Raw genomic sequence first — 27,829 nt, 5'->3', positions numbered from 1 at the left:
TTGCCTGATTCACTATTAATCATCAACGTACATTATACCATGTCATCCAAGATGGCGCCGGATTCGGACGCCTCGGCCACAGGGCTCCGGTCTTTTTTTACTTTTTAGATGTAATCTCTCCCTCCACTCACCTCTGAGCTTCTCTCCACGCTGGGGAGGGATGTGGAGGACATGGGCACGCTGGTCTGGCACTGCTCCAGCCACGCGTCGCTGTATGCGGGTCGGCGATGGAATCAGCTGCTTGGGGCCACGTGCAGAGCGCAGGCATGGAGAGGGGACCTGGACCAGCCGATCCTCCGCCGCTGCCTCCAGACCATCAGCGCTGCCACCCACGCTGGTCCCACCACAGCACCGCAGCTCGGGAACCGGGACGGCTCCCAACGGAGAGGCTCCAGTCCTTCATAGGTCCCGGCCACGGAGGATGTCACCATGCAGCCCACCACACTAGCCCAGGGAGCCTGCTAGCAGCGGGCCGACAGCGGGCACTCGTTCTCACTGCTCGCTGCCTGACTCTTGCTGCTCGCCGTGCGACTCTCGAGCCAGCCCCTCCGCCACCGCACATCTCTACCCCTGCTGGCCGCACATCGCCTCAGTACAGAGTCCCGCTGGACACCATGTGGGGAAGCCACAACACTGCTGCCGGGGCAACCAGAGGGATTGCAGCTGCTACCCGGAGACCGCCTGCCCCGCACTGCTGCAATTTCAACACCACTGCCTGGGTAAGGGAAAAATTAATAAAAAACGGACCTCTGCTGATCTGCCGCCGCTGCCCCCGGACCATCAGGGACACCATCCGTGCCGAGCCACCAACCCCACACTGCATTTGATTTGAGGCCCGACGACCAGGTTTGGCTCCTAGGGAGAGGCCACCATCCTCCGCACACACAGGGGACAACGCCATGCGGGCCTCCAGCGGTGCGCACAAACCGCCTGAGGGCCGACAGCTGATCAGCTGTTCGGGCTTTTTCTGCTGCTGCCCTGAGCCAGCCCCCTCACCCACCGCCACTCCATGTGTGCAGGAGGCCTAACCTGCGGCAGGAGGCCTTACCTGCGGCCCAGCCGGGGTGCCCCCCGGCCTAATGTCCACCACTGCTGCCCAGCCTGGGTGGCCCCACGTCCACCACTGCTGCCCAGTATCCCTGCTGGCCGCCTCCATCATGATCCCCCCCCAGCATCCTCTCCAGCATCCTCTCTACTTTTCGCGGACAATCGGTAGCACCTGTCTAGTTGGGAGCGCGTCGCTGTGTAGCGTCCAGTGCCGAAAATGGCAGCGCTCATATCAGCTCTCAGGCTGCTCCTCCAGTCCCACTCTTTTCTGTTCCCGCTATCAGTGTATGTCTTGCTATGCTATGTGTGTATTACGTTAATTGTACAGGTATGCTGTAATGCTCTGTTTGTATTATGTTAACTGTATGTGTATGCTGTAATGCTCTGTTCTTGCTTTGTTTTTGCTTTTGTTTATACGTATGTACCATGCTTAATTGTATACGACGCTCTGCCTAAATGTACGCACAAACTGTAATGTTGTCCTATGTATGCTTGTCCCACGTCTACGTATGTACCATGCTTAACCGTGCTATTTTCTTGTTTTTCACCAACGACCCTGTATGCGCCAAAACCAATTCCGGGTACAATCCACCGTTGTACTTGGTGAAATAAATTCTGATTCTGATGTGCTTCATCTATGGACGTTTCTGCTGTTTTTACTATTGATTACTGATATGTACCATGCAATGTGATATATTTTGTCTGTGGATATATCTTTTTGGATTTAATACTTTAGCACTTTTTTGAGGCATTAAAGAAAAAGTTCATTATTTTTGGTTTCCTGTTTTTTCATTTCCCCTGTAAGGCCTGGGCCAATTAGTCTTAAGGGTAGCTCCACACTTGTCTAGTTGCAGATCGGATCCATTTCAAATGGATCGATTTTTCTAAAACTTTTTGCAGCATACGTTTCCAGTCCATGGAAACATATCCCCAGCCCCGTCTGTGGGTGGGGAGGGGGCTGCCATGCTGGAGAGGGGAGCAGGCAGGAAGGGGGACAGAGTGCACAGCGGCGGGGAGTGGAGTCAGCCCCCCCTCCCTCACCTGGGTACCCCCTTCCCCGCTCCTCCTCGAGCTAGTTTCTTTTAAAAATAATTTTAAAATCAATTAAGCAGCAAGCAGCGAGCGGGGAACTTACTTCCTAGCGTTTCACCGCATCACTTCCTGCAATGCCGCCCTCTGTACTTCATTGGGCGGCATTGCAGGAAGTGATGCAGTGAGCGGTGGAATGCAAGGAGGTGTTTCCCGCTCGGCGCTTGCAGTTAAATTGATTTTAAAATTCTTTTTAAAAGAAACTACGGTAGCTGGAGGTGGAGCGGGGACCCAGGTGAGGGAAGGGGGGACGACCCCCCTCCCCGCCACTGTGCCCACTGCACCCCTTCCTGCCTGATACCTCCTCCAGCATGGTGGCCCCCTACCCACCCACAGACAGGGCTGGGACTACAGAAACTGATCCATTTCTGTGTCCAAAGTTACATGTGTAGAGATAGATCCGTTTTTGCATAGGTTTTCACTAACCCTCCGTGTATCCGGAGTCCGTGAAAAACCTGCAAATCCGGACTGTCTGTTCAGTTTTTTAGCACGGATCCCCCGGAATGCAGATTCGTTTTTAAATTGAGTGAAGACGGCTGCCATTTAAAACATTGGTATCCGTGACTCCGTTTTTGATCCAGGCCAAAAAACGGAGCCACGGATACGTTTTTAAAACAAGTGTGAACCTACTCTTAAATGGGAAAATTCCTTCCCGACTCCAGATAGCAGTCAGATAAATCTCTGACTCATCTCTTCCGGGAATTACCTAAAAATTATAGCTGTGGATGCCCTTCAATGCACAGAAAGCATGGGGGGGTCTGTGTGGTTAATATTGTGGTGAAAGCCCTCCTACAGTGTGATGTCATGACCATGGGCCTGACAGTTTGCTGTCTGTGAACCTCATTATGGGATATTGCATTATGGCAAATAGCGACTTTTTTTCAACTGCCAAACAAGCAATATCTCCCTCTGTGCATATAAATCTCAGTAACGAACATCCCGTACAGATCACTTGGCCGAATTAAAGATATTATCACTAGTGATAAATGTCAGAATGTGAATCAGAGAGAGGACAGATTTTACCATGGGCAAACTTTGACTAAATCAATAAATGAATATTGTAAACAATAAGCATTTTTATTCATTATGTCATTTTCATGACAGTTCCTCTTTAAATTCTTTCATGGCATCAGGGTCAACGAGGTCAAATAAATTCTAACCATGATGGACTCAATGTCCAAAGAGTGGCAGGGTGACTGATTTATTTGTCTTTCAATCATCTCTCTAACATGTAATCAACAAATTTACATGAAGAAGAGTTTCTCAGCAAATATATTCACTATAATTCTCTAATACGGTACTGTATGGTTTGCCTCATCTTCTAGCTGCTCTCTAAGCCATCAGCTGCATGGATATTTCCTTAGCTTTCAGCACCAAGGACAACAGCCTTCACAGCATACCGGAAGTCGGCCATCTTGCTACTGCCGTGAGGCCACCGGAAGTGGGTGACTCAGCCCTGCTTGCCAGGCGTTGCTGACGAAGATCGCTTTGTGTCTGCAGATCAGACGTAGCAGAGGGGAAGTTTAGCAGCTCTTCTCGATATGTTTTGCCGCTCCATGGAAGAGATCACCAAGGAGGGCTGAAGCGGAACAGTCATTCCCACAGATGTAATGGGAGCCTTTGACGTCTGTGCGCGCTGACGTCACTGATTTTATAAGAAGGCGTGTCAGCTGACTTGTAGGCGACAGTGTCAGAGCTGCAGGCAACATGGCGGTGCGAGTGATGCGCGGTGCAGACCCCGGGATGAGAGGCAACCCCGCCGTTCCTGCTGCCCGGGAGCACGTCCAGGCCGTCAGCAGAGACTACCTGTCCCAGCCCAGGCTCAGTGCGTGAGGGGGAGGGGTGTCTGTGTGTGTGGAGTGCTGCTGTCCTCCTCTCTATAGCAGGATATACAGTATTGGGGTACAGGAAGTGTTGATATGGCAGTCAGGAGGGTGTGTGTTTATCTATAGTCCTATATCTATGTTTATGGCTGCAGGGGTCACTGATGGGTTATAGAGCAGGAGGGAGTCCAGCAAAGCTTATGCTGAGGTTGAGCAATGATGGATCTGAATGATCAGGTCACACAGTACAATGAATCAATGAATGGGCCCATTTTGGATAATTGACACTAGTTCATTCAGTGAAATGTCACAGCTGCTTTCTGGCTTGGCTGATCAGTGAAAGTAGGATTTAAGATTTTTCATATTGTAATTTTGCACTGTAAAGTCCAAATTCTAATTCTTGCAGTCGCTGTTTGATCAGTCTGTTTTTTTTATAATTGATTTCTCCATATATGCCAGGATCTGCATATGTGTATGTATGTGGTTTTGTTTTTCAGATAATTTAACAAATCTGCCCTAGCTCAGTGAAGCATTGTGTAGCTCAGTGTAACAAGGTTGTGCAATGTTGCTGAAGAGACAGTGCGTTTTAGCTTTAGAATTCTATCCTATGGCTGAGCTGATTGATCTATGGAATTGTATTGTGTATGGGTCACTTTTGCAGAAATAAGCAATTATTGGGTAAAGGTAAAGAAAATGCGGTTTTAGGGGTTTTGCTTTTTCTGCAGGAGGAACAATTTCCATGGGCCAAACAATTTGCACTGGGCTGATCAGATTTGAAAGCTGATTACGTGATTATAAATCAGTTGACAGATATCAATCCAGCCTAAGCAGATTAGTCCTGTGTAAAGTTCCTTTGGAGCGACTGTGATTGAGGTGAGACAGTCTGAAAGTCCACAGGGAACAGTCTTCCAATCACAGCAATGTCTACAGTTTGAAGCGTTTTAACTGGACGAATAGTGTAGATGGATTATTACAACTTATATGAAACCTAGAAGTTTGAGGGTGCTGTCCACCTAATCACGTTAGTGATATTTCTCTATGGACTTTCACACTGGCTCACCTCAACCATACTGGTGCTGTTAGGTCGAATGGCACTACTTGAGGGCACACAGCAGGAAACTTAATAAGGAAATTCTGCTAACATGATTGAGTGGACAGCACCCTATCGAAATGCTAAGGTTCGGATAGGTTGTAGTAAACTACGCCCACACTATTCGGCTAGTCACAACGCTTCGTGCTTAGGTGCTGCGATTGGAGAACTGTTCCCTATGAGGTTTCCTACTGGGTCCCCTAAACTAGACTAGCACCAGGTCGTACTGTGTGGCCACCTTTAAAAAGGAAAAGTTGTTGTTGTAGTAGATTTCGTGATGAATTCTTGACTTGTCCTATCATTGTGTATTTATATTCCCCTGACATCTTCTGCCGTGATTTACATAGTGTTCATAGCCATGTCATGAATTGTTCCATAGAGGAGTTAACAATTTCATCAATTTACAAATGTGCTATTGAGGGGGTGCTTGAGGACAATAAACTTTTTCACTCTTTATTACTAAAATGAGAAGTACCTAGACCAATATGTTTAAGTGTGATCTGAAGCTTGATGACAGCCTGCTTAGACACAATTACACACTGGCTGCTCGCAATTGTGTAATGTTAAGACTCAATGCCAGACAGATTCAAATCGCTATTTAATTTAGTTATGTATTCAGTAGAGGGATTAAAGCACTTGGTGTTTGCCCCACAACATGGTTTATATGGCTGTAGAGTAATTTATCTGCAGTTCCAAGTGAAGTCAGCTTGTTTATAGTCATAAAAAGTAACTCTTCTTCTGTTGTGGTTTTCAACTCCAGCTGTTTACATTACATAGAGCACTTGCTGTGTCTGGTATACACTGGAGAAGCACAGCGTGCTAGTATGGTTCACTGGTGCAAGATCGTACGCATTTATAGTTAATGGTGTTTCATTGAGAATGTATGAAGTTTTAGAGCCATTGTGTCATGTGATAGAATGTATCACATGTTTTCCTATCATGTGGTTCACCCCTTCCCCCTCCCTTTTAGTGCTCTTCCCTTTGTAAGCTGTCACTGCTCCTACACTGAGCTTATTGTGAAATTCCATCTGAGGTCTGCCTGCTGCTGTGCGTGACTGTTTGCTTTTCCGTGCTTAAGGAAATATTGACCGTTTGTTTCTGCTTTTTGTATCTTTTTGAGCATTGTATTAGATTGCAACATTCATAGTTTTGCAATACAATTTTAATATTTGAAAGCTATACTGCACACAGTAGACATGAATGTCACACTTTAAAGGGATACTGTAGGGGGGGTCGGGGGAAAATTAGCTGAACTTACCCGGGGCTTCTAATGTTCCCCCGCAGACATCCTGTGTTGGCGCAGCCACTCCCCAATGCTCCGGCCCCGCCTCCGGTTCACTTCTGGAATTTCTGACTTTAAAGTCAGAAAACCACTGCGCCTGCGTTGCCGTGTCCTCGCTCCCGCTGATGTCACCAGGAGTGTACTGCGCAGACACAAACCATACTGGGCCTGCGCTGTGCACTCTTGATGACATCAGCGGGATCGAGGACACGGCAACCCAGGCGCAGTGGTTTTCTGACTTTAAAGTCAGAAATTCCAGAAGTGAACCGGAGGCGGGGCCGGAGCATCGGTGAGCGGCTGCGCGGGTACAGGGTGTCTGCGGGGGGACCATTAGAAGTCCCGGGTAAGTTCAGCTCATTTTCCCCCGACCCCCCCCCCCCCCCCCCCCCCCCCCTACAGTATCCCTTTAAATATGTTTCTAATGTTAATAGTTTGGCACTACACTATATGCCTTTAGTAACCTCCACGCTACAACAGGTGTATAAGGTACCACAAACTCTGCACGTTGGCATATACTGTAGAATTGGTATTGTACTCATTTCACACATTTCCCAGAAATGTATTGTAGAAAGTAGTTGGAGAAGGTGGTCTGTTACAGTGCAGAGGTGTGAGCATGCCCACACAGTTGTATATGCATTGTTTAGTGGCTGGATAGTGTAATGGTTAAGGGCTCTGCCTCTGACACAGGAGACCTGGGTTCAAATCTCGGCTCTGCCTGTTCAGTAAGCCAGCACTAATTCAGTAAGGAGTTTCTTGGGCAAGTCTCCTTAACACTGCTATTGCCTACTGAGTGCGCTCTAGTGGCAGCCTCGCAAGCGCTTTGAGTCCGGCAGGAGAAAGGCGCTATACAAATACTGCCATTATTATTATTATTACCTGCATCCATGCAGCAACGCACATGGGGCTCGATTCACAAGTGTGATAACTGATAGCACAGCAGTTATCACGTGATCTGCCGGCGCGCCGAGGTTTGCGCCGCAGTTGCAAACAAAACCACTTATCTGAGTGAGATTTACCAACTTATCAGAAATATATATATTTTTTTTATATGTGGAACTGAACTCTTGCACAGGACAGAAATAAAGAGAAATGCACCCTGTATGTATTAGCCTGTCTAATCCCTCCTCATCTGTGACTAATCACAACTGTAATTTGATCTCAGCTGTGTCAGCTGACTGCCTTGGCAGAGCAGCTAATTTGTAAACGTGGGGTGGCCACCCTATGTCTAATTCCATGAAAGTAGACATACTGCTGGATTACAGTAGACACATTGCAGAATTTGTATCAGCTATAACAAATGTTTTTCTTAAAAGGTTATGCTGTTGCTTATCTTTTAGAGTAGGGAGGAAGTTTTGAGTTCAAGACGCTTTAAACAAACCTCCCCATAAGGTTTGTGATCGTCTGTGCCACTGGGGGGCATCCACGGACTAAATCTCTTGGAATGCATCCCGGGGCGCATGACAACGCTGAGAATTACAAAGGCCGGTAGAAGCTGGCAGTTGGGTGGAGAAGATGGAGCATGCAATAGTTTGTGTGCCAGAGATAGCAGTTAGCAGATATTCTACAATTGGGCACTCGGTAATATGATTTATTTTTACTGATATTTTACGATCCCTGAGGTCCTCCTTCGCTACAGTTTCCCTACACCAGGGGTGCCCAATAGGTAGATCGTGATCTACCAGTAGATCGCGAAGTACTTCATGGTAGATCGCGACCGCACTTCATTTTCCATTCTGTATATACAATAGTCCTTCTAAAATTCTACATGGGTAGATCGTTTTGACTTGATAATTTTTAAAAGTAGCTCACAGGGCAAAAACGTGTGGGCACCTCTGCCCTACACCTTCCAAATATATACAGATAAGTTCATTGACTTTCCCTAAGTTGGTCGTAGACTACAATAGGTACATGACTATGGTAGGAATTAGATTGTGAGCCCCTCCCACTGCAGAGGTATCTGGAGTGATGGATCATCTTGACCAAGGGCATTATTCTCCTCCTTACGCCTCCTACTCTGTTGTGGGCTGTGCTTCATCCCTTCCCTAGCTACAGTAGACTAGCAATGCATGCACCTTCACGCCCTGTTTTCGTTTAATGTCTAATTCAGCATAGGAGCACTATAAATAAAGTGGCTGTTGGGATGCAGCACAAATAATCAGCCACATGGTATACTAAATGTTTGTTTTATTGAATACATTTTTTATTGAGCATTGGTCAACCTTCCATTGTACAGACAATTGAAGTCACACATCCAGAAAAAATAGAAAGACACAAAATTACAATTTGCTGTACACAATAGCTATCTCAACTGTGTAAACACTCATTTTCCACTTTTCGTAGACCGGATTGAAGTAGCCCCCCCTCCTCCCACCACCCCCCTAACCCAACAATAACAACCAACAGCAGCGATAACAGGGATACCACATGAATACATAACTCTTCTTTCGTACAGGATAGTGCAAGCTTCTACATACACTTGGCGCAAAACAATGCCCATTTTAATTACCAAAAGCTGTAATTTCCAATCTTCCACGAGTTCCTAATAATTGCTCTGTACAGTACCATAAAGTATACTTAAAGGGATCCATGAGTGCCGCTATTCTCGCAGCGCTATTGTAGAACTCCATAAATCGCCAAGTAACAAATAATTTTGTTTGTGTTGTGTTTTAGTCAAGGAAAGCAGCAGTTCTGATATATATGGACTTTTTTAAAGGTCAGAAAAGTTTTTTCTTTCTTGGCAATCCATTGAGCAATGGATTCTGTGGAATGTTTACATTCCTGCCTTGTCTGGATTGGCATAAGCACTGGCTTTACCTGGCTACTGTTATGTAAACAATAAGGGATAGCACACAGAATTGAAAAGTGGTACATTTTTGTTACTGGTGTTGGCCAGGTAGAACTGCTCTAGTTCATCCAGTACAGATTGTTTACATCCACCACCTTTTTCTGTTTAGCCTTTATGACCTTCATCTTTCTGGTCTGTTTAAAGTAATATCTCTGAAATGTTTTTGTAGTTGTCATGGCACAGTCTTCCAAAAATATCCAAATTAAATGACCGATTTGGATGGCCAGTAGAGTAGTTTGTTGACTTCTGAGCCAGTAGTGAAGTTTATGCCTAAAACCTGACCATCATCCTCATAGCTCTAAAACTGCTTCACTTTGGCAGTAATGCAATGCCTTGTAGGTTGTGTTATTTTAGTCCACATGGGAATTCAGTGTTCTTCCCAGGCCCTTTTATCCGGGTTCGCCACCTGCCTAATTTTGGTGAGCACTTGGCTGTCATCGGCTCGCCTCCTCATCCTCCTCCTATACTGCAAGCAGACTAGCACTGACATTGCATTTTCACAGTTGCATCCCACCCGGCTGCTTTTTCATGCCACCCAGTTGGGAACGCTGGAATTGCATTAGTACCTTGAACAATGAGGGGCCTGAGGATATAAAAAATGAGTTGGATTCCAAAAATGTACAGACCCTCTCCATTAAAACCTTGCTGGATTTGGAATGACCACCTCATTCCCAACAAAAGTCTCAGCTTCAAGGTTTTCTTGCTGCTCCCCTCTCCATATTACAGGCAGGAGTCCTGCAACCTTGTATGTTTGTCCACACAGCATGTTCCAAGGTAGATTTGGATGCCTGCATATTGGACCATGCTAGTTTCTGTAGGCAACTTTACCATACACTTAACAAATTATTGGTAAAGCCTAGCGAAGATGTACTTGCATCCATGGACTACATCTCCTGGCATGCATTGCGATGGGAGTGTGACTCTGCTGGGAAAATGCAGGTAAATTCCATACAGACAGGAAACCAGGGGAGCAGCATATACTTTACCTGTTGGTGTCTGCCGCTTGTTCCGGGATCCATCCTCATACATGCGCCTTTAGTGTTTACCGTCACGTCATGCGCCAATGTATAACGGCGGCAACCATTGGATAAAGGACAGAGCCTGGAGCCAGCGGCAGACACTGACAGGTAAAGTATACTGCACTGGGGGACATTTTACACTGGGGGGACAGCACTGGGGGTTCCACTGTGAGGGTAAGCAGAATTTGAATACTATGAGCAGACTATGTAGGTGAACTCTCATACCACACGAAAGTGGTAAAATTGGTCAGTGATTGTCCAAAGTTGAAGTTGTGTACCAGGCTTTACTCTTAACTCTATTAATTACTATTAATATATCACTACTATAGCTATTAGAAGCAAAGTGGTAATCTTAACAGGTTGACTGGCATGTGGGAATGGTTTGGGCCTGAGCACTCTTGCACGTTTCTGCACTTTTTACAGCATTGAGTTTCATTGAAGTGTTGCTGTAAAATTGAACATGGTAAAATGTGTGCTCAGGCCCCTAGTTGTGACTGTCCCGTGACAGCTTGTTTCCTGGAATAATGAGTATGTTAGCCCTGGGTGACACAACTGCAATTGAGGAAATGAAATCCCTGCTTGGAGGAGGGAGATGCTTTGTACTCAGAAGGGGACGAGTTGGATAAAAAAAATCATTAACTTGGAAAGCAGAACCATTTTAATCTACTGTGTACTGAGTTTGGTCAACTTAAAGTGGACCTGAACTCTTGCACAGGACACAAGAACACAGAAAAAGAGAGAAGTGCCTGTCCAGTTCCCCCTCATCTGTAAGTAATCACAACAGTAACTTGCTCTCAGCTGTGTCAGCTCAGAAATTCTGCAGTATCTGCAGACCCAGCTAATATGTAAGCACAGGTTAACCAGGTTAAAGGAAGTACTGTCACATCTTACAGAACTCCCACAATAAATCTGCAAATGTTTTTAAAAGTATGTAAATGGAACCTTGGGGTGAGGGATATGGAGGCTGCCATATTTCTTTCATTTTAAACACCACCAGTTACCTGGCAGTCCTGCTGATCCTGTCTCTAATACTTTAACCCCCCTGGTGGTGTGATTATTTCCAGATTTTAGGGTCTTTTTATTTATTTTTTTTTTTTTTTAAAGGTTTCAGACTCTAAAATCAGGAAAAAAATCATGCTGCCAGAATGCCAGCAGCAGCCCCAGCACTCACCTCCCTGAGCTACAGCACTGCAATTTTACCTCCATCCTCTGGCGCTGTAACACTTTGGTGAGATCAGTTGCTGCAATCTCACCAGAGTGATTTAGAGCCTCAGAGGACAGGAACGAGAACGGCTACCAATATCTAGAGCCCCACGGGAGGTGAGTAAAAGCTCCCGCTGCGCAATACTCTGCATAGAGCTCCCGTCGGCTAGCCCGAGCGTATCTCAGGATTACCGTCAGGGAGGTTAAACCATAGACCCTGAACAAGCATGCAGCAGATCAGGTACTCTGACTCAGCTGACTCAGGTTTTACTGCATTAGCCATATGCTTGTTCCAGGGTTTTGACTCCAGACACTACTTATACCAGAAGATAAACAGGGCTGCCAGGCAACTGGCATTGTTTACAAGGAAATGAATATGGCAGCCTCCATATCCCTCTCACCTTGGGTTCCCTTTAAAGGTTATTATGCTGTTGCTCATTTTTAAGAGGAAGCTCTGAGTTCAGGTCCGCTTTAAAGCAACTCTGAGGCATTCCCTTCAAGAGGCGATATTCATGTACTACTACATGGGTAGTGCAGTCATCTGAGCCGTGGCTTAAGGCTGGTTTCACATTGGGACGTTAAAGTCCCACGTTACAGCAGCCAGTAACGCAGCCTAACTCACAGCACTGTAAAATCAATGTGCTGTTCACAGTGCACACGTTGCGTTTGGGTATAACGCTGCACGTTAAATGAAAGTGCAGCATGCTGTACGTTATACCCCTATAGAGCTGTGTTAGATTGTTTGCACATGCTCAGTGACTTGCCACATGGCTAATTAATAATCACTGCACTGTGGTGACTCCTGGTGGGACTGTAGTGTTGTCCGGATCATGAACGAATCGTTCATTTGATCCAGATCTTTTTTGTGAGTCGAATCATCCGGATCATCACAATGAAAGATTCGGTTCACAGTGGATGTCTGTGTGGAAGAAACAGGAACATACAGAATGTACAGTGCAGGGAAAGTCCTGTCCTGCTAGTCATTTCACCCAGTCTGCTTCCCTAGTAAAATGTTTCGGTTCAAAGATCCAGATCTTTTCAATGATCAGATTTGAATGATCTGAATCCTTAAAATGATCCAGACTTCCTATCACTAACCTGGAGCGGCTGCTTTGAGAGCCGCATAACGCGGCTCAATCTGACATCCAACTTCAACACCACCATACGTTGCGTTAGGGCCACTTTATGCGACCTTAACGTCCCCTAAAACGCAACGTCCTAGTGGGAAAGAGGCCTAAAGGACAACTGAAGTGAGAGTGATATGGAGGCTGCCATATTTATTTCCTTTTAAACAATACTAGTTGCCTTGAAGTCCTACTAATCCTCTGCCTCTAATACTTTTAGCCATAGACCCTGAACAAGCATGCAGCAGATCAAGTGTTTCTGATATGTCAGATCTGACTAGATTAGCTTCATGCTTGTTTCTGGTGTTATTCAGACACTACTGCAGCCAAATAGAACAGCAAGACAGCCAGGCAAATGGTATTGTTTAAAAGGAAATAAATAGGCAGCCTCCTTATTCCCTCTCTTCACTTCTCCGCCTTCTCTCTTCAGTTTTCAATGACTGATTCCTAAAAAGCACTCTGTACGAACAGACGCCAAGCAGAGTAAAACAAAATTTTACTCTGGCGCTCACACTTTTTTTGGACCTGAACCAGTTTTATATGCTCCTGTACTGCCTGATGAAGCGGGACTGTTGACCGCGAAACGCGTTGCGATTTTATGGAGCTGTGAATAAATTGTATATTTTTTACTCTGCATTTGAGTATATGTCCACTACCAGAGGGAGGTAAGTCCACCTCGACTTCCCTCTTTTTATCATTTTTAGAACATTGTTTTACTCTGCTTGGCACCTCTGTTCGTACATATTACAGCACGGTTAAGTCCACCCCTGGTGGAGGGGTTCTTTCCCCATTTTCCTATCTACAGAGAGCGACTTTTATACCTGAGTGGGGTCAGGTACTAATACTCCCCACCTGCCTGTCAAGAGTGGGGTCAGGTACTAATACTCCCCACCTGCCTGTCAAGTGGTTACCTGATGGTAACCCACCTTTGTGAATATAAGAACCTTTGACTACATTATTTGAGCTTACCAGACAATATTGCACTATTGGGCTCTTGGTGTCCTCTGTTTTGTTTTTACAACTAAAAAGTACTAGTTCACCCTCCCACATTTTTCATTTTTATGAAGTGTGAATAGGGGACTAAATCTCATGATTCAGAGATTGTGTACAAATTGTACAGCTGCCAACAGTGTCCCCTCCCCCCCCCCCCCCCCCCCCAACAAAAAAACAATACAACTCCCTCCTCCCTAACACTTGCACCTAAGATTAACCTCTCCTCACTCTACCACTTACTACATTGAATTTTACCTTCTTGAAACTAAAGCCGCATCTACACGAGTAGATGCGGCCGCGATGCTCCTTATCAATCGAGCCGCTGATGCAGCTCGATTGATAAGATCCGACAGGATGGATCTCCGCACCGCCGATTCCCTGCTCGATCCCCGCGAGGGGACAATGGCAGGGAATCGTGCGGGAGATAAGCGGCGCCGGCGGGGACGTGCGGGGAATCGAATGCGGCGCGGCAAGCGGGGGAGCGGCGGGCACGCGGAAGAGGCGATCCAGCGGCTAATCGAGCCGCCGGATCGCTGCAATGTCCCATGGTGTAGATGGGGCTTAAAGGCCCATACACGCGTCCATTTTTTTGCGAAGGGCGGGTCGTTTGAACGACCCGTCCAGTCGTTCGCCCGCTAAATCGGGCGTGTGTACAGACTGTCGTTCGCGTGATAAGAGTGAGTTTGAGCGATCCGCCCGGCGCTCAAACTCACTCTATCACGCGAATGACAGTCTGTACACACGCCCGACTTAGCGGGCGAACGACTGAACGATGGGTCGTTCAAATGACCCGTCCGCAAAAAACGGACGTGTATGGGCCTTAAGGTGTTTGTGCTAATTAAGCTGTACTATAACACTTCTGATCAGCTACTAATGTGAACTGATAAGGGCTGTGACTCACTGGAAATCGCGAACTAATTTTTCTAGCAAATTTAGTGGCGTTTTTCAGAGTGATTTCTGGCACCTTTGAAGCAATTTCTAAATTTAATCCTAGACATTGTACAGTGATTGCGTTTGCCTTTTTTCCCCTCTAGGTAGTAAAATCGCCGCAGAATCGCTTTTGTGCAGTGATTGAAAAACCATTTTGGAGGGATCCTATATTTTGTATTTGTGCTCAAACGCTCCAAAAGTGTTGCTGGACTTGCGATTTGGGGAAATGCAGTCGCTCTTGTGGGTTCACCTCCTTTCATTAGCCTAGCTCTTTTGGAATCCCTGACGATTCCACAGCATGGCTGAAACGGCTCCTGTTAGTCCCAGTCCTCAGCAATGCTCTTTCCATATCTCCAGACTGGCTTCTTCATTTTGTAAAAGGGCAGGTATGGGGAAGATCAGTAACTTTATTCCAACCACACTGATCACTTCTTACAGGAGTGTCACATTCTAGACACACATGCTACCTTTTCACAGATGTGGAGTCTAAGCAGGGTGAGCTAGCAATTTTCTTCAAATGGTTTTCTCAATGATGGGTCATCTTGATTGTGATTTTTGAGGATTCAAAGCAAGCCAATATTTTGAGAAACAATGGAACACTGAGGTATCTTGAGGCCACTGTATTGGTCCACCAGCAGCCCTCAAGATCAGGTTGGCAGCTTCTGGCCCTGATATGTAAACCTTGCTATTTTTTTAAAGGCCATATCAAAGGAAATCAAATATTTTACTTTTGGATAGTGTTTAGATTTTCATTGCAGTCAGATTTCCCTAATGGTGCCCATACATGGTACAATTTTTTTCGATTAGATAATTTTGTTCAATTATTCCATCAGATGAATATAAAGATTTTTTCCAACACGTCCGATCTGAGTTTTTTTTTATTGAAAAAAACAGGGCTGTGGAGTCAGTACAAAAAAATCATCCGACTCCAACTCTAACTCTCCTCAGTTTGAAACCTCCAAATCCGATGCCAGGTACCCAAAATGGCTCTGACTCCTTAGTCTGATACTTACCACGGCTGTGGATTTGGTATAAAAACCTGACTCTGACTCCTGAGTCCAACTCCTCAGTTTATGAAACCACAGACTCCGACTCCAAGTACCCAAAATGGCTCCGACTTCAACTCTGATACTACAGCCCTGGAAAAAAAGGGATAATTGTTTTGTTTTCTTGATTGGAAAAGATTATTTTCGATTCAATAGTTTTGGTCGAATAAACAAGAAAATTGAATGTTTATTGTACTGTGTATGGGCACTATAACTGAGATTTCTTCCTCTATAGATGACTTGTGTAATCCCCGGAAAGTAAGGCTCACCTATCTGTTTTTTAAAATACCCCTAAAGCGGTTTTAATTGGTGCTTACCTCAAATAGATCTTGTTGTGCCTCACTGTTTAAGAGAATGGTCCTCCCTAAACTTGACTGGAGCCTTTTCAATAAGCTTCTTCCAGCGCAGTCCTGGCTGTGGAGAAACACATCCCAGCTGCCTTTTTCTCCTCATGCAATCATCTCATGATCCTCAATCGAATAAGTTTAGGAGGACCTCTCACTGGAGCAGTGGGGTGAGAAGATAGAAGCCTCTGGACTATAGCAAGGCTTCCCACTACCAAGGGAAGGATCTCCTTTTATTTCTTAAAACTGATTGAAAGATATGTTGTTAATATCCCGCATTTCCTAATCTGTTGAAGTGTAGCGGTTTTTCCACCCTTAAGCCCAATCTACACGATACGATTCTTTGTGCGATTCGATTACGATTCTATTTACGATCCGATTAAATCCAACATGTCCGATCGGGATTCGATTCGATTCAGTACGATTTGCCATTGCAAAACAATGGCAAATCGAATTGAATCAAATCGAATCCCGATCGGACATGTTGGATTGAATCAGATCGTAAATAGAATCGTAATCGAATTGCACAAAGAATCGTATCGTGTAGATTGGGCTTAAGACACTAAAGCTTAGTTCAGATAGCATTGGGTTCCTGCTGCCTACAGTGAAAGCCACAACAAAATCTGTTAACATGTCTGTTAATCCACTACTCTCTGTGGTAAATGGAAGGATTTTGACTGTAGCATGAACCAGGCCTAGGGACAAGGTGTCTGTTCCCACCCCACAGTATGTGTGAGCCCTCCACAGGTCCCTCCGTATGCCCCCACCCACCTGGCTATGTATGGTGACCGAACACACAGCATGGTGACAGGCTAAGGGGACATATTCACATTTTGCTCCAATCCCCAATGGCCTAGGAGCTCACACATGAACCAGCTGAATGACCTAGACCTGATATTTAAAACATGTGGTCTCAAGTTTTCAGCCCATGCCTGGGTTATATTAAAGTATAGCACAGTTAGCAAGTTAGTTTTTGCTACTGCAGTCACATTGACAGCAACAACGTATAGACTTAATTTACTCTAACCTTGTTAAAAAATGCTTTGTATGCATTTATCCAAATGTGTTTTAAAACCTGTGGTAGAGAGCTTTGTGTAAATTGTAATGGTAATATACTTTAGGACGTGTTTTATCCCCTGCCATACAGTCCCTAAACAGAGCATGTTGCATTTATCTGAACGCCATCAAAGATGGCATCAGTGCTTCTCAGGTGTGCTGGCACATTGCCCCAACACTGCAGGCTTAATTACTATCTGTGTAATCTAGGCCTTAACCAACCATCCTGGAGAGCTGTAACTAAAGATCTCACTGAGGTATACACACACTACAGTCTCAGGCTCTGTTCCCACTTGAGCGGAGCAATGGACATTTTAGTCAGTTCTCCACAGTGATGATGAGCTCCTATTTTATATGTAGGAACCAACCGTTCACACTTGTCACGCTACTACAGATCATGATATCTGTTGCTGTAAGTGGACCACACTTCTCTGCAGTCTGAGATGACCCCCAGCACACGGATGCGATCCCCTAAATAGCATGTGGGGGACTGCATCTGCCCTGGGCCACAGCCGGACTACGTTGGACCATCTCCTGCTGGCCGCATATAGTCCTGCACAAGTGGGAACACAGGCTTACACTCCAAAAAGCGCTTGCATAATTGCAAACGCTCAGCGCTTTTTTAAATTTTTTCCTAGGCGATTCTAGGCATGTGCCTAGCGATTTTTCTGATCATTCCTTATTTTTGGAGCATTTTGGTGTAGTTTATTTTGTTACAGTAGAGCTGTAACTGAACAGCTTCTGTAACAAAAACGCTTGGCAAATCGCTCTGATCTTTCGCTTTTCAGAGCGATTTTCCACTTTCCTATACTATATTATTGAGGCTGAATCCCCTCAGAAAAGTGTAGAAATGTTGCAGGACCCACGTTTGCGTTTTGGGGAAATAAGATCGCTCTGGTGTGATCCGTCCCATTCATATACATTAGCCAAGCGCTTTTCAAAGCACTAGCATCTTTAAAAGTGCTCAGAAGCACTCTTGGTGTGCACCAGCCCTTACTATACTTCAAGGAAACTACTGTATTGTTCGGACCATAAGAGGGAGAAAATGTTGGCGCGTCTTATGAGGGAGAAAATGTTGGCGCGTCTTATGAGGGAGAAAATGTTGGCGCGTCTTATGAGGGAGAAAATGTTGGCGCGTCTTATGAGGGAGAAAATGTTGGCGCGTCTTATGGTCCGAATGTTTTTCTGCCCTCTTGAATGCCTTTTTTCGTCTCTCCCACTTCTATCCCTCCCTCCCATCAAACCACAGCGTGATGCAGCCTGGCAAGAATCAGCGTCTCACCCCAGGAGCAATTTCTTTGATCTCAGATCAGCGCGTTTGTATCTCTTTTTTATAGGCACAGCGTACGGCAATAATCCAGGACCGGCATCTCTGCTCTCATAATGGGCACTTTTCATTACAGCAGCGTGCTTGCAGGGATGTCTCTCTGTCTGAGTCCTGCGGCTCTGTTATAACAGCGGGCGCCTTTCCGTCTTGCAGTGTTGCAGCCTGGAGGGAGGATTCAAAGTTACTCATATTGCTACAATCCCGGGAGCGGCAGCTCCACTCGCTATTCACCAGCAAGAGTACTTCTGCGCCGTGGCTTTAAGATTCCCTCGCTTGATGACCTCATCAAACAAGGACTCTAAGCCACGGTGCAGAAGAACTCTCGCCGGTGAATAGCGAGTGGAGCTGCCGCTCCCGGGATTGTAGCAATATGAGTAACTCTGAATCCTCCCTCTAGGCTGCAGCACTGCAAGACGGAAAGGCGCCCGCTGTGATAACAGAGCCGCAGGTCCCCGGCTGAGATAGACATAGAGTCAGGAAAATTTTGGGCACCTGGAGTTGTAGTCGTGGTTTCATAAACTGAGGAGTCTGAGTCGGGAGTCGAGTTGGATGATTTTTGTACAAAATCCACAGCCCTGTTAAGTATTAGACTAAGAAGTCGAGGTCGAGGAGTCAGTCGGAGCAATTTTGGGTACCCGGAGTCGGAGTCGTGGTTTTACAAACGGAGTTGGAGTCTGAAGATTTTTGTACCGACTCCACAGCCCTACCTGCAAGCACGCTGCTGTAATGAAAAGTGCCCATTATGAGAGCAGCGATGCCGGTCCTGGACTATTGCCGTACGCTGTGCCTATAAAAAGCGATACAAACGTGCTGATCTGCGATCAAAGAAACCGCTCCTGGGGTGCAATCGATTGAACAAGAATGCTCAACAAGCTCATGCGTGTGTACAGTGGCTCACCCTTTTCAATGTTTTGTCCTCAGGGCACATGGGTAAATCCAACTTCCCTCCTTGCTTCCTACTTGCCAGCACCATGTGGCCTCTCTGTTCAACTGAGCACCAACATTCACATTTGTTGGTCCTACACAAGCATCTGTTCAGGCCCAATTAGTATTTTCCAAAATGTACTGTTAATGACTGAGGTAATGGTAGCTTCTGATTTGGTCAGCAAAAAAAAACCCTTAAATTTTCACTTTCATTTAGAGCCTCGTTAGTCACTCCCGCAGTAAGATTGCTCTTTAATTTCTAAGTGCAGGACATAGTGATAGTCAAACCAGCTTGGAATTATGTGTATCTCATTAACCACCCCTAGTGCAAGATGAGGCTAAGGACTGTTCCTAGGTCTTTTAAAGGATTCACACCGCAATAAAAAAAAAATACCATGGATTGGCACACATGCAAACTCATCCTGTGCTAGTCATCTGAAATGGTCACATCTGCCCGTTTGCTACAGATCTGTCTGCTCTGTTCCATTGAGTGGAACTAGAGGTTATGTGGTTTGTGCTTTTTCCGGATACTGTTACCTATTGCCAATGCCCCAGATGCCGACAGATTCAATGAAAGCCTATGAGAGCAGACAGTATTCATTTTCACTAGGCTGGTCGCTGTTTTTTTACTGAGCTGTCTTTTGTCACCTTGGGTCCACTGCAGCCCTGGTCCACTGCAGGGGTCAAAGGACGGTATACAGATTGGAGCCCTAGCAGAAGCATGGGGCTCCCCATTGGATTGCAACAGACCAATGGGAATCCTCCCTTGGGGCTGGTGCACACCAAGACCACTTCTGAGAGCTTTTCAAACCACCAGTGCTTTGAAAAGCATTTGGGTACTATAACCCCATGAGGGTGTTCCCACAGCAGCATTGCATGTAGCATTTTTTTTTGTGATTCAGCTTGAATGAATGCGCACAAATGCCCATTCATTCAAAAATTGATAAGCGCTAGTGATTGCAGTTGCGATTTTGGTGTGCACTAGCCCTTTGAGAGTATTCACATTGGGTCTGTTGTAATCCAACGGGTAGCCACAGCGCTTTTGTCCCAGCTCCAATCTGTATAATGATGCTGTAGTAAGGAGGGGGGTGGCTGCGTATGCAAGGGTTAACTCGCCTAAGGCCATGTTCAGACTATACGCGCTTAATGATTCTCCAATTCAAATTTAATGAAAGGGTCAATTGTACACAAGTTGAGCGTGAAGTCCAAATTTTTCGCACACCATGCAAGCAGTCGAGATGCTGGGCTGATCAAATGCAAAAATCCTGAAGGGCCGCACACCCATTGCCTTTGCAAAGGTATACAACGTTCTCATTCTGTCATATACTTTGACAAAGGGAACCTGCCGTGGCCCAGAAACCTTCTTTGGTTGATCAAATGGACATCTTACTTGTGATGTGCTGCTATTTTTATTTCCTTTTAAAGGGAACCTAAACTGAGGATGTGGATTTTTCCTCTTTAATTAATACCAGTCTCTCCTGCTGATCCTGTGTCTCTAATACTTTTAGCCACAGCCCCTCAACAAGCATGCAGATCAGGTGCTCTGACTGAAGTCAGACTGGATTAGCTGCATGCTTGTTTCAGGTGTGTGATTCAGCCGTTACTGCACTAAAGAGACCAGCAGGGCTGCCAGGCAACTGGTCTTGTTTAAAAGGAAACATCCATATCCCTCTCAGTTAAGGTTCCCTTTAACCCTCTGGGCGATACAATTATATCGCCCAGGAGGTGGCGCAGCACTATTTTTTTTAAATTTTTTTGTTTTTTTTAAATCATGTAGCGAGCCCAGGGCTCGCTGCATGATAGCCGCAGCGCAGCGGCATCCCCCCCACCCACTCCGATCGCCTTCGGCGATCAGAGTAAGCAGGAAATCCCGAACGGGATTTCCTGCTAGGCTTTCCCGGTCGCCATGGCGACGGGGCGGGATGACGTCACCGACGTCATGGACGTCGTGACGTCAGAGGGAGTCCCGATCCACCCCTCAGCGCTGCCTGGCCTGATTGGCCAGGCTGCGCAAGGCGTGGGGGAGGGGGGGGGGGCTGCACGGCGAGCGGCGGCGGATCGGCGGCGAGCGGCAGCGATCGGAAGTTACACGCAGCTAGCAAAATGCTAGCTGCGTGTAACAAAAAAAAAATTATGCAAATCGGCCCACCAGGGCCTGAGAAATCCTCCTGCGCGATATACCCCGAGCTCAGCTCGGGATTATCGCTCAGGAGGTTAAACAATGTCCATTGCCTGGCTATCCTGATGATCCCCTTCCTCTAAGACTTTTAGCCATAGCCCCTGAACAAGCATGCAGATCAGATCTTTCTGACAAAAATCTGATGATTAGCCACATGCTTGTTTTAGGTGTGTGATCCAGACACTGATATATGAAACATCAGCAGTCCTGCCAGGCAACTAGTTTTGTTTAAAAGGCAATAAATATGGCAGCCTCCATATCTCTCACTTCAGGTATCCTTTAAATGCTTTGAGTTCACCAGGGAAAAAGTGTTATAAATTTACAAATGTTCGGTCTATTTAACGCAGTCTCTTGGAATACCATAGACTTTCTCCTGCCTGTCTACTCTGGCACCTGCTGATCATGTGCTCTGGCATTCGGAATCATTAGTTTGCATTTATCCTACTTTTAGAAAAGCAAGGTTTTGTTTTTGCTTTAATTTGTGCTTTATGTGCAGTTACAATAGTGACCAATGCGCTCTTTACATAGCACAAAAAAGTTCTTCTACTTGGCCACTGTGGGGAGCTGTCCCATAAGCTTGTGTCCTGAGCCGTTTCAACTGTGGGGTTCTCCTTTTTGATTGGCCTGAAAATATTGTTGGATGTTCTAATATGATTCCATTTCCAGCAAGCATTTTTGAATAAGTGCATTGTTTTGGAGCCAGCAAGCAGTATATAGATTCAAACAAATTAAGCTCTCTTGATGTCGCACTTGCTATCACTATGGGTAATTACCGTACTGAATTGCTCATTAGCGCTCTGTGGCCTTTAGTATCAGTGTTCTGGTTTGGTAGAAAACAAAGCCACACGCTGTATTACATGAACAGTGCGGCCAGCACAAGCTTTACTGTTAGTGTCCTCTGTGGGTTCCACTGACGTTATTGGGGATGAATGCAAAAATATAATACAGATGCAATGTTCACTGAATGGCAGAAGTGTTCATAAACTGATCAGTGTAAAGTACTCCGTGTACCAGCAGCTAATCTCACATTACCAACACAGGAAGGTTCTCTATGAATGCACTGTTGTGGTGTAATGCTGGGAATACACGGATCGACCCCAGCCGCGTCCCCGCTTGTCCGCACGGATCGATTGCCGCATACCGCTGGGAATACACAGTACGTTTCTGTACCGTGTATCGACCAGCTGATCCGGCCAGCTGATAATATTCAGCTGGCTCGATCAAGCTGCTCGACTCACGCCCGCTCGATCCCGCCGGCGGACAATGGCAGGGAATTGAGCGGTGATAAGCAAGCGCCGGCGGGGGCGGCTGGGGTCGATTCGGCGGCTAATCGGCCGCCGGATCGACCCGTCTATTCCCAGCATTAGTCCCACTACTGTAATACTCTTGCAATTTTCTGGACACAGCAAATACAACATGAAACCTGTGGCTAGACCATGTTACAATCTATATTCACAAGCCCATAGCCTGTTGGTGCTTTGTGGGAAACATGGCCCAGTGTCACTAAAGAACTGTAGTGAAAATGATTTAATTAATAAAATAGCTTTTTTTTTTTTTTTTTTAATATAATTCATTTATAGATTAGTCAGTGTTTTTCCATTGTAAAATCTTTCCTCTCCCTGACTTAAGGTAGCCATACACTGGTCGATTTGCCATCTGATCGACCAACAGATAGATCCCTCTCTGATCGAATCTGATCAGAGGGATCGTATGGCTGCCTTTACTGCAAACAGATTGTGAATCGATTTCAGCCTGAAACCGTTCACAATCGGTGGTGGTGCTGCCGCTGCTCCCCCCGCCCCACCTACTCTGCCGGCACCACTCCCCAAGTCTCCCCTGTGTTCTCCGCTCTGGTCTGGTCTCAGTGTTCGGCATGCTTCACTTCCTGTCTGGGGGAAGTTTACACAGTAGAGCGCCCTCTACTGTTTAAACTTCCTGCCAGGACAGGAAGTGAAGCATGCCGGAGACCAGACCAGAGCGGAGAACACAGCGGAGACCTGTGGAGTGGTGCCGGCAGAGCAGGTGGGGGGGGGGGGGGGGGGAGCAGCGGCAGCACCACCACAGATTGTGATCGGTTTCAGGCTGAAATCGATTCACAATCTGTTTGCAGTAAAGGCAGCCATACGATCCCTCTCTGATCAGATTCGATCAGAGAGGGATCTATCTGTTGGTCGAATCAGGTAATGTTTTGCAGCTGTATTGCGTCGGTCGTCGGGCACTCGAACGCCGCTAGCGACGCGCTCCCTACCCGCGGGCGATCTACGGTAATTTCACGCACAGAGCGATCAACGGGATCGATCTATTTCGGGACGAAATAGATCGAAATGTAGCGTGAACGATGTGACAGCAGATTCGATCCCAGTGATCGAATCTGCTGTCGATCGTCGGGGAATCGGCTAGTGTATGGCCAGCTTTACATTCTTTAGTCCTCTTTAGTCCTGCCAGGTGATCTGTACAGAATGTTCATTTACTGAGTTCTGAGCACAGATGGGGTTAGTGGTTGCTTGGCAGTTGGAAAAAGCAGTCATTTACCACAATGCCATGAGATTATCAGACTGCAAACTGTCAGGATCTTGGTCATGACATCACTATGGGAGGGGTTTTACCACAATATCAGCCATGCAGAGCACCCGATCTATTCGAGAAAAGGTAAAGATTTCTAATGGGAAAGGGGGGTGTCAGCTACTGATTGGGATGACGTTCAGTCCTGGGTTACAGTTCCTCTGGGAAGTTGCCTTATAACCGGATTGTCGCAACCTTTGAGTCCATTTTTTTTTGGGGGGGGGGGGGGGGGGGTTAAAGGACACCTGAAGTGAGAAGGAAATATAGGCTACCATATTTATTTCCTTTTAAACAATGCACTTTACATTGGCTGTCCTGCTGATCCGCTGTTTCCTATGCTTTTAGCCACAGACCCTAAACAAGCATACAGATCAGGTACTCTGACTGAAGCCTGACAAGATCAGCTGCATGCCTGTTTTAGGTGCGTGTGATTCAGAAACTACTGAAGCCAAAGAGATTAGCAGGACTGCCACGCAACTAGTATTTGCCACAGATAAGGGGCTGCTAAGGTGTGGATTGGATCCTTGAACCACCTGTTTACCTTCTTCACAACTGCGAAGCATGGGTTTTGTTTGAAATATACAGTAGAATGTCTACTTATTTAGTTGGGGAAGGGGGGGGGGGCTGACTACCTCTTATCGGCAATGTTGAGAACTCATAATGAAAGCGGTCTTTCTCTAATCGTCATCCGGGACCACAGATCCGGTCCCTCCTCTGGATCTGGGGAAACCATCAATCAAGAAAGCATTGAAAGGCCCCTGCCCTCCCTCATTCCTCAGTTCATCTGTGTTTCCCTCCAGGAAACACCTTCAAGAAAGCAGCTCCCGGTTTATTTTTATTACCTTGCCGGAGGATGTTATCTTCCAGAAAGGCAGGCCTTTGGTGTTTTCCAGAGGGGGTTCTTGCTGGAACTGAGTTTCCTTCAGGGGAAGACGCGCCTTTTTGGGTGGAAGAGCAGCGCTTTCACCTGCCTCCTGACAGAACGCTCAGCCATAGTGTCTGTTTAGCCGCGAAAGCTTCCGGACTCTGGTGACGTCAGGCGCTAGGAGGCGGCACGGTAGCTGTGGAAGGGGAGGATAATTTGGAGGACCAGGAATGAGGAAGCAGGTGTTCCTGGAGTCCTATGAACACAGCATGGCGGCTCAATCGGCTGCAAAGCCTCACGGCCAACCACAGCCACAAGCGTCGGCTTCTGGTGGGGTGAGTCCTCCGTTTGGAGGAGATTATGCTGACCAATTGTGTTACAGATAGGCTCAGAATCCTGTTTTTTTTTTTTGTTTGTTTTTTTGTTTTGTTTTTTGCCGGTGTTTGTATTATAGGCAAAAACTGAGCCCAAACTTCCTGCTACAGCTCCTGAAAAGAAATCTAAAAGATGTGGATTTTGTAGCATTAAGATTCCTCTTGAGGCCCCTAAAAATGCTTGTCAGACATGTATAGATGCTTTAGCGGTTTCTGAAACTTCCAACATTCTGAAGGGGGTTATGGAATCTGTGAGCATTAGAATGCAGGAGACTTTAGATAAATTTAAAGAATCTTTGGTCCCTCCACCTACAGAGCCTCTACCTGTGCCTTCCTCTGCTTTCCTCCCGGGCCCTTCTGGGTTTTTCTCACAACTTGCTTCCATGTCTGGTGTTTTGGGGGCTGAGGAAGAAGAGGAGGAGGGGTGGAGAACAGGGGGAGGAAGAAGGGGAGGAAGGGTCTGAGATTATATCCTTAGCGTTCTGTATAGGATGAGGGCGGTTTTGAATGGAATTGGGTATGAAATAGCTGTCAAAGCAGTGAGCATTAATACTAGTGCTTTCACCTGGTTCATTTCTTTTTCCAGCTTATCGGACAGTGTCTGGAGTTAATGGACCACTGGTCATTTTGGATAATGTTAAGGTAAGTTCTGCACTGTGCTGTAGGTCTACACCAGGGATGGGTAAACTTTTTGACACGAGGGCCACATGGGGTTCTCAAGTTTGACTTTAGGGGTTGGAGCAGAATAGGTGCAGTGTTCTCCCCAGGCTCTTTTAGCCGGGTGCTCCACCCGGCTGGTTTTGGTGAGCACCCGGCTGTTATCAGCTCACCTCCTTCTATTCTGTAAGCAGTGTTGTGCACAGAAGCACCGGCCCTGCATTCTGTCATCTTACCCCACCCGGCTACTTTTTCATGCCACCCGGCTAGAAAAAAATTCTGGGGAGAACACTGAGGTGTATGGGAAAATGGGTGTGGTCATGACAGGATGTGGGCGGAGCTGACTATTAGTGTAACGCAAAGACAGTGGGCCTGAGTTTTCTCCCTAAACACAGGCTAAGTGACCCTAAAGGTAATTGGATACCGGCCCCCCCACATCCCCAAAGCAACAAATGGCAGCAGCCAGACCTCTTTGGCACCAAAGCAGACTTCCCTCAGACAGCATGACACATAATGCAGCAGTGTTTCCGCCAAAATGCACGTAATGTGGCATAATGTCCTCCAAAATACACAATTGGTTGGAGTCATGTGATTTTTCTAACCACTCCAGACCTGCAAAATATAATGTACCCCCAAAATAGACATGAGGCAGTATTTCCCCCTTCAAATATAGTATTATTATTGTATTTATAAAGCGCCAACATATTATGCAGTGCTGGGCAATAAATGCATACAATGATACAAAGGAAGACAGACATAACAAGGGTATACAACATAGGACAAAGCAAACCGGGTACAAGATACATGTTCAGTGTTCTCCCCAGGCTCTTTTAGCCGAGTGCTCCACCCAGCTAATGTTGGAGAGCACCCGGCTGTCATTGGATCACCTCATCATCCTCCTCTTATGCTGTAAGTGGCGTTGCGTGGACCCTGCATTTCCACGTCATGCCACCTGGCTACTTTTTCATGCCACCCGGGTGGAAAAAAATTCTGGGGAGAACACTGATCATGTGATTTTTGGGCTGATTAAGTTAGTCCAGTAATACAAGTCTGAGGCTGTCATAAGAAAGAAACACACGATCATGTACAATATACTAGGGAAGGGAGGACCCTGCCAAGGCTTACAATCTAAGGGAAGTAGGCAGAGTTCCCCTTTAAAGAAGTTATTTCTGAAATGGTATGAGCGGTCATAAACCTATGGGTCACATAGGATTTTCACAATGGACAATTGGTTGTTCAATAACAATATCCAGGCATAAATGTTTCTGGTGCAGGCACTTACGATATAACTAGGGATGATCAATGAGATGCAAATGTTTCTGAAATTATGCACATTTTTATGCAAATGTATGCAGTTTGAAAACGGACCAATCTAAACCCAGGTTTAAATTTGGTCCATTTTCAAGCTGCATATATTTGCATAAAAATTTGCATACATTTGCATCAACTTGGAAAAATTTGCTTATCTGTGGTCATCCCTACTTATAGCACGTGGGTGCGAGCTATTCACTTTAGGCTCACCATTTAGTTGTTTCAGCAATAGTTTTTTATGTTGTTGTTTTATAGACTTTGATTTTGACCTTATTTTTCCTTGATAAAGTGCTACTAAATTATCTCGATACTTTGGCTTCGTGGTGTATGTCTAATAAACACTGCATCATCCATCAAGGAGGTGCCGGTTTGAAGAGAATTGGCATTTTCCACTTCAGTTTCATCCTGGCACTCCACTAATATACTGGCCACATCAGTGTGTATAGGATACTTACCCAGAATTGCTGCAATAATGGGTTACTTAATTATTAAATTAAGTTTAATAAAATTTTAACTTACCTGGGGCCTCTTGCAGTCATCCTGTGCCCGCTCTGTCCTTCTGTGATCCTCCAGCTATAAGCGGCGACCCCCTTAAACCGGGTGGATGTGGCCAGTGGTAGGCTACTGCACATGCCGGGCCCAAGCTACGCACACTCTGATCACACTCCTGTTGTCAGGAGCGCTGTGCATGCGCTGTAGTGATCTTCTGGTACTGCGCATACACAGAACACTTCCTTGC

The 27,829-nt window shown here is 46.1% G+C and overlaps 1 protein-coding gene across 1 annotated transcript in view; it reads left to right on the top strand.

The window, feature by feature from the left end:
* The first annotated feature begins 3,608 nt into the window (after positions 1-3,608).
* Positions 3,609-27,829, top strand: part of LOC137562190 (V-type proton ATPase subunit B, brain isoform-like) — a 59,923-nt gene continuing 35,702 nt past the window's right edge. Inside the window, exons 1-2 of the mRNA XM_068273522.1 lie at positions 3,609-3,961; positions 25,709-25,764. Of these exons, the coding sequence (XP_068129623.1) occupies positions 3,844-3,961; positions 25,709-25,764 (174 nt within the window). The 5' untranslated portion in view covers positions 3,609-3,843. The remainder of the gene's footprint in view (positions 3,962-25,708; positions 25,765-27,829) is intronic.

Source organism: Hyperolius riggenbachi, chromosome 3 (genome assembly GCF_040937935.1).
Source record: "Hyperolius riggenbachi isolate aHypRig1 chromosome 3, aHypRig1.pri, whole genome shotgun sequence".
In the NCBI taxonomy this organism is placed as follows: Eukaryota; Metazoa; Chordata; class Amphibia; order Anura; family Hyperoliidae; genus Hyperolius; species Hyperolius riggenbachi.
Note: the sequence above shows the minus strand (reverse complement) of the source record. Positions and strands in the feature narration are given on the sequence as shown.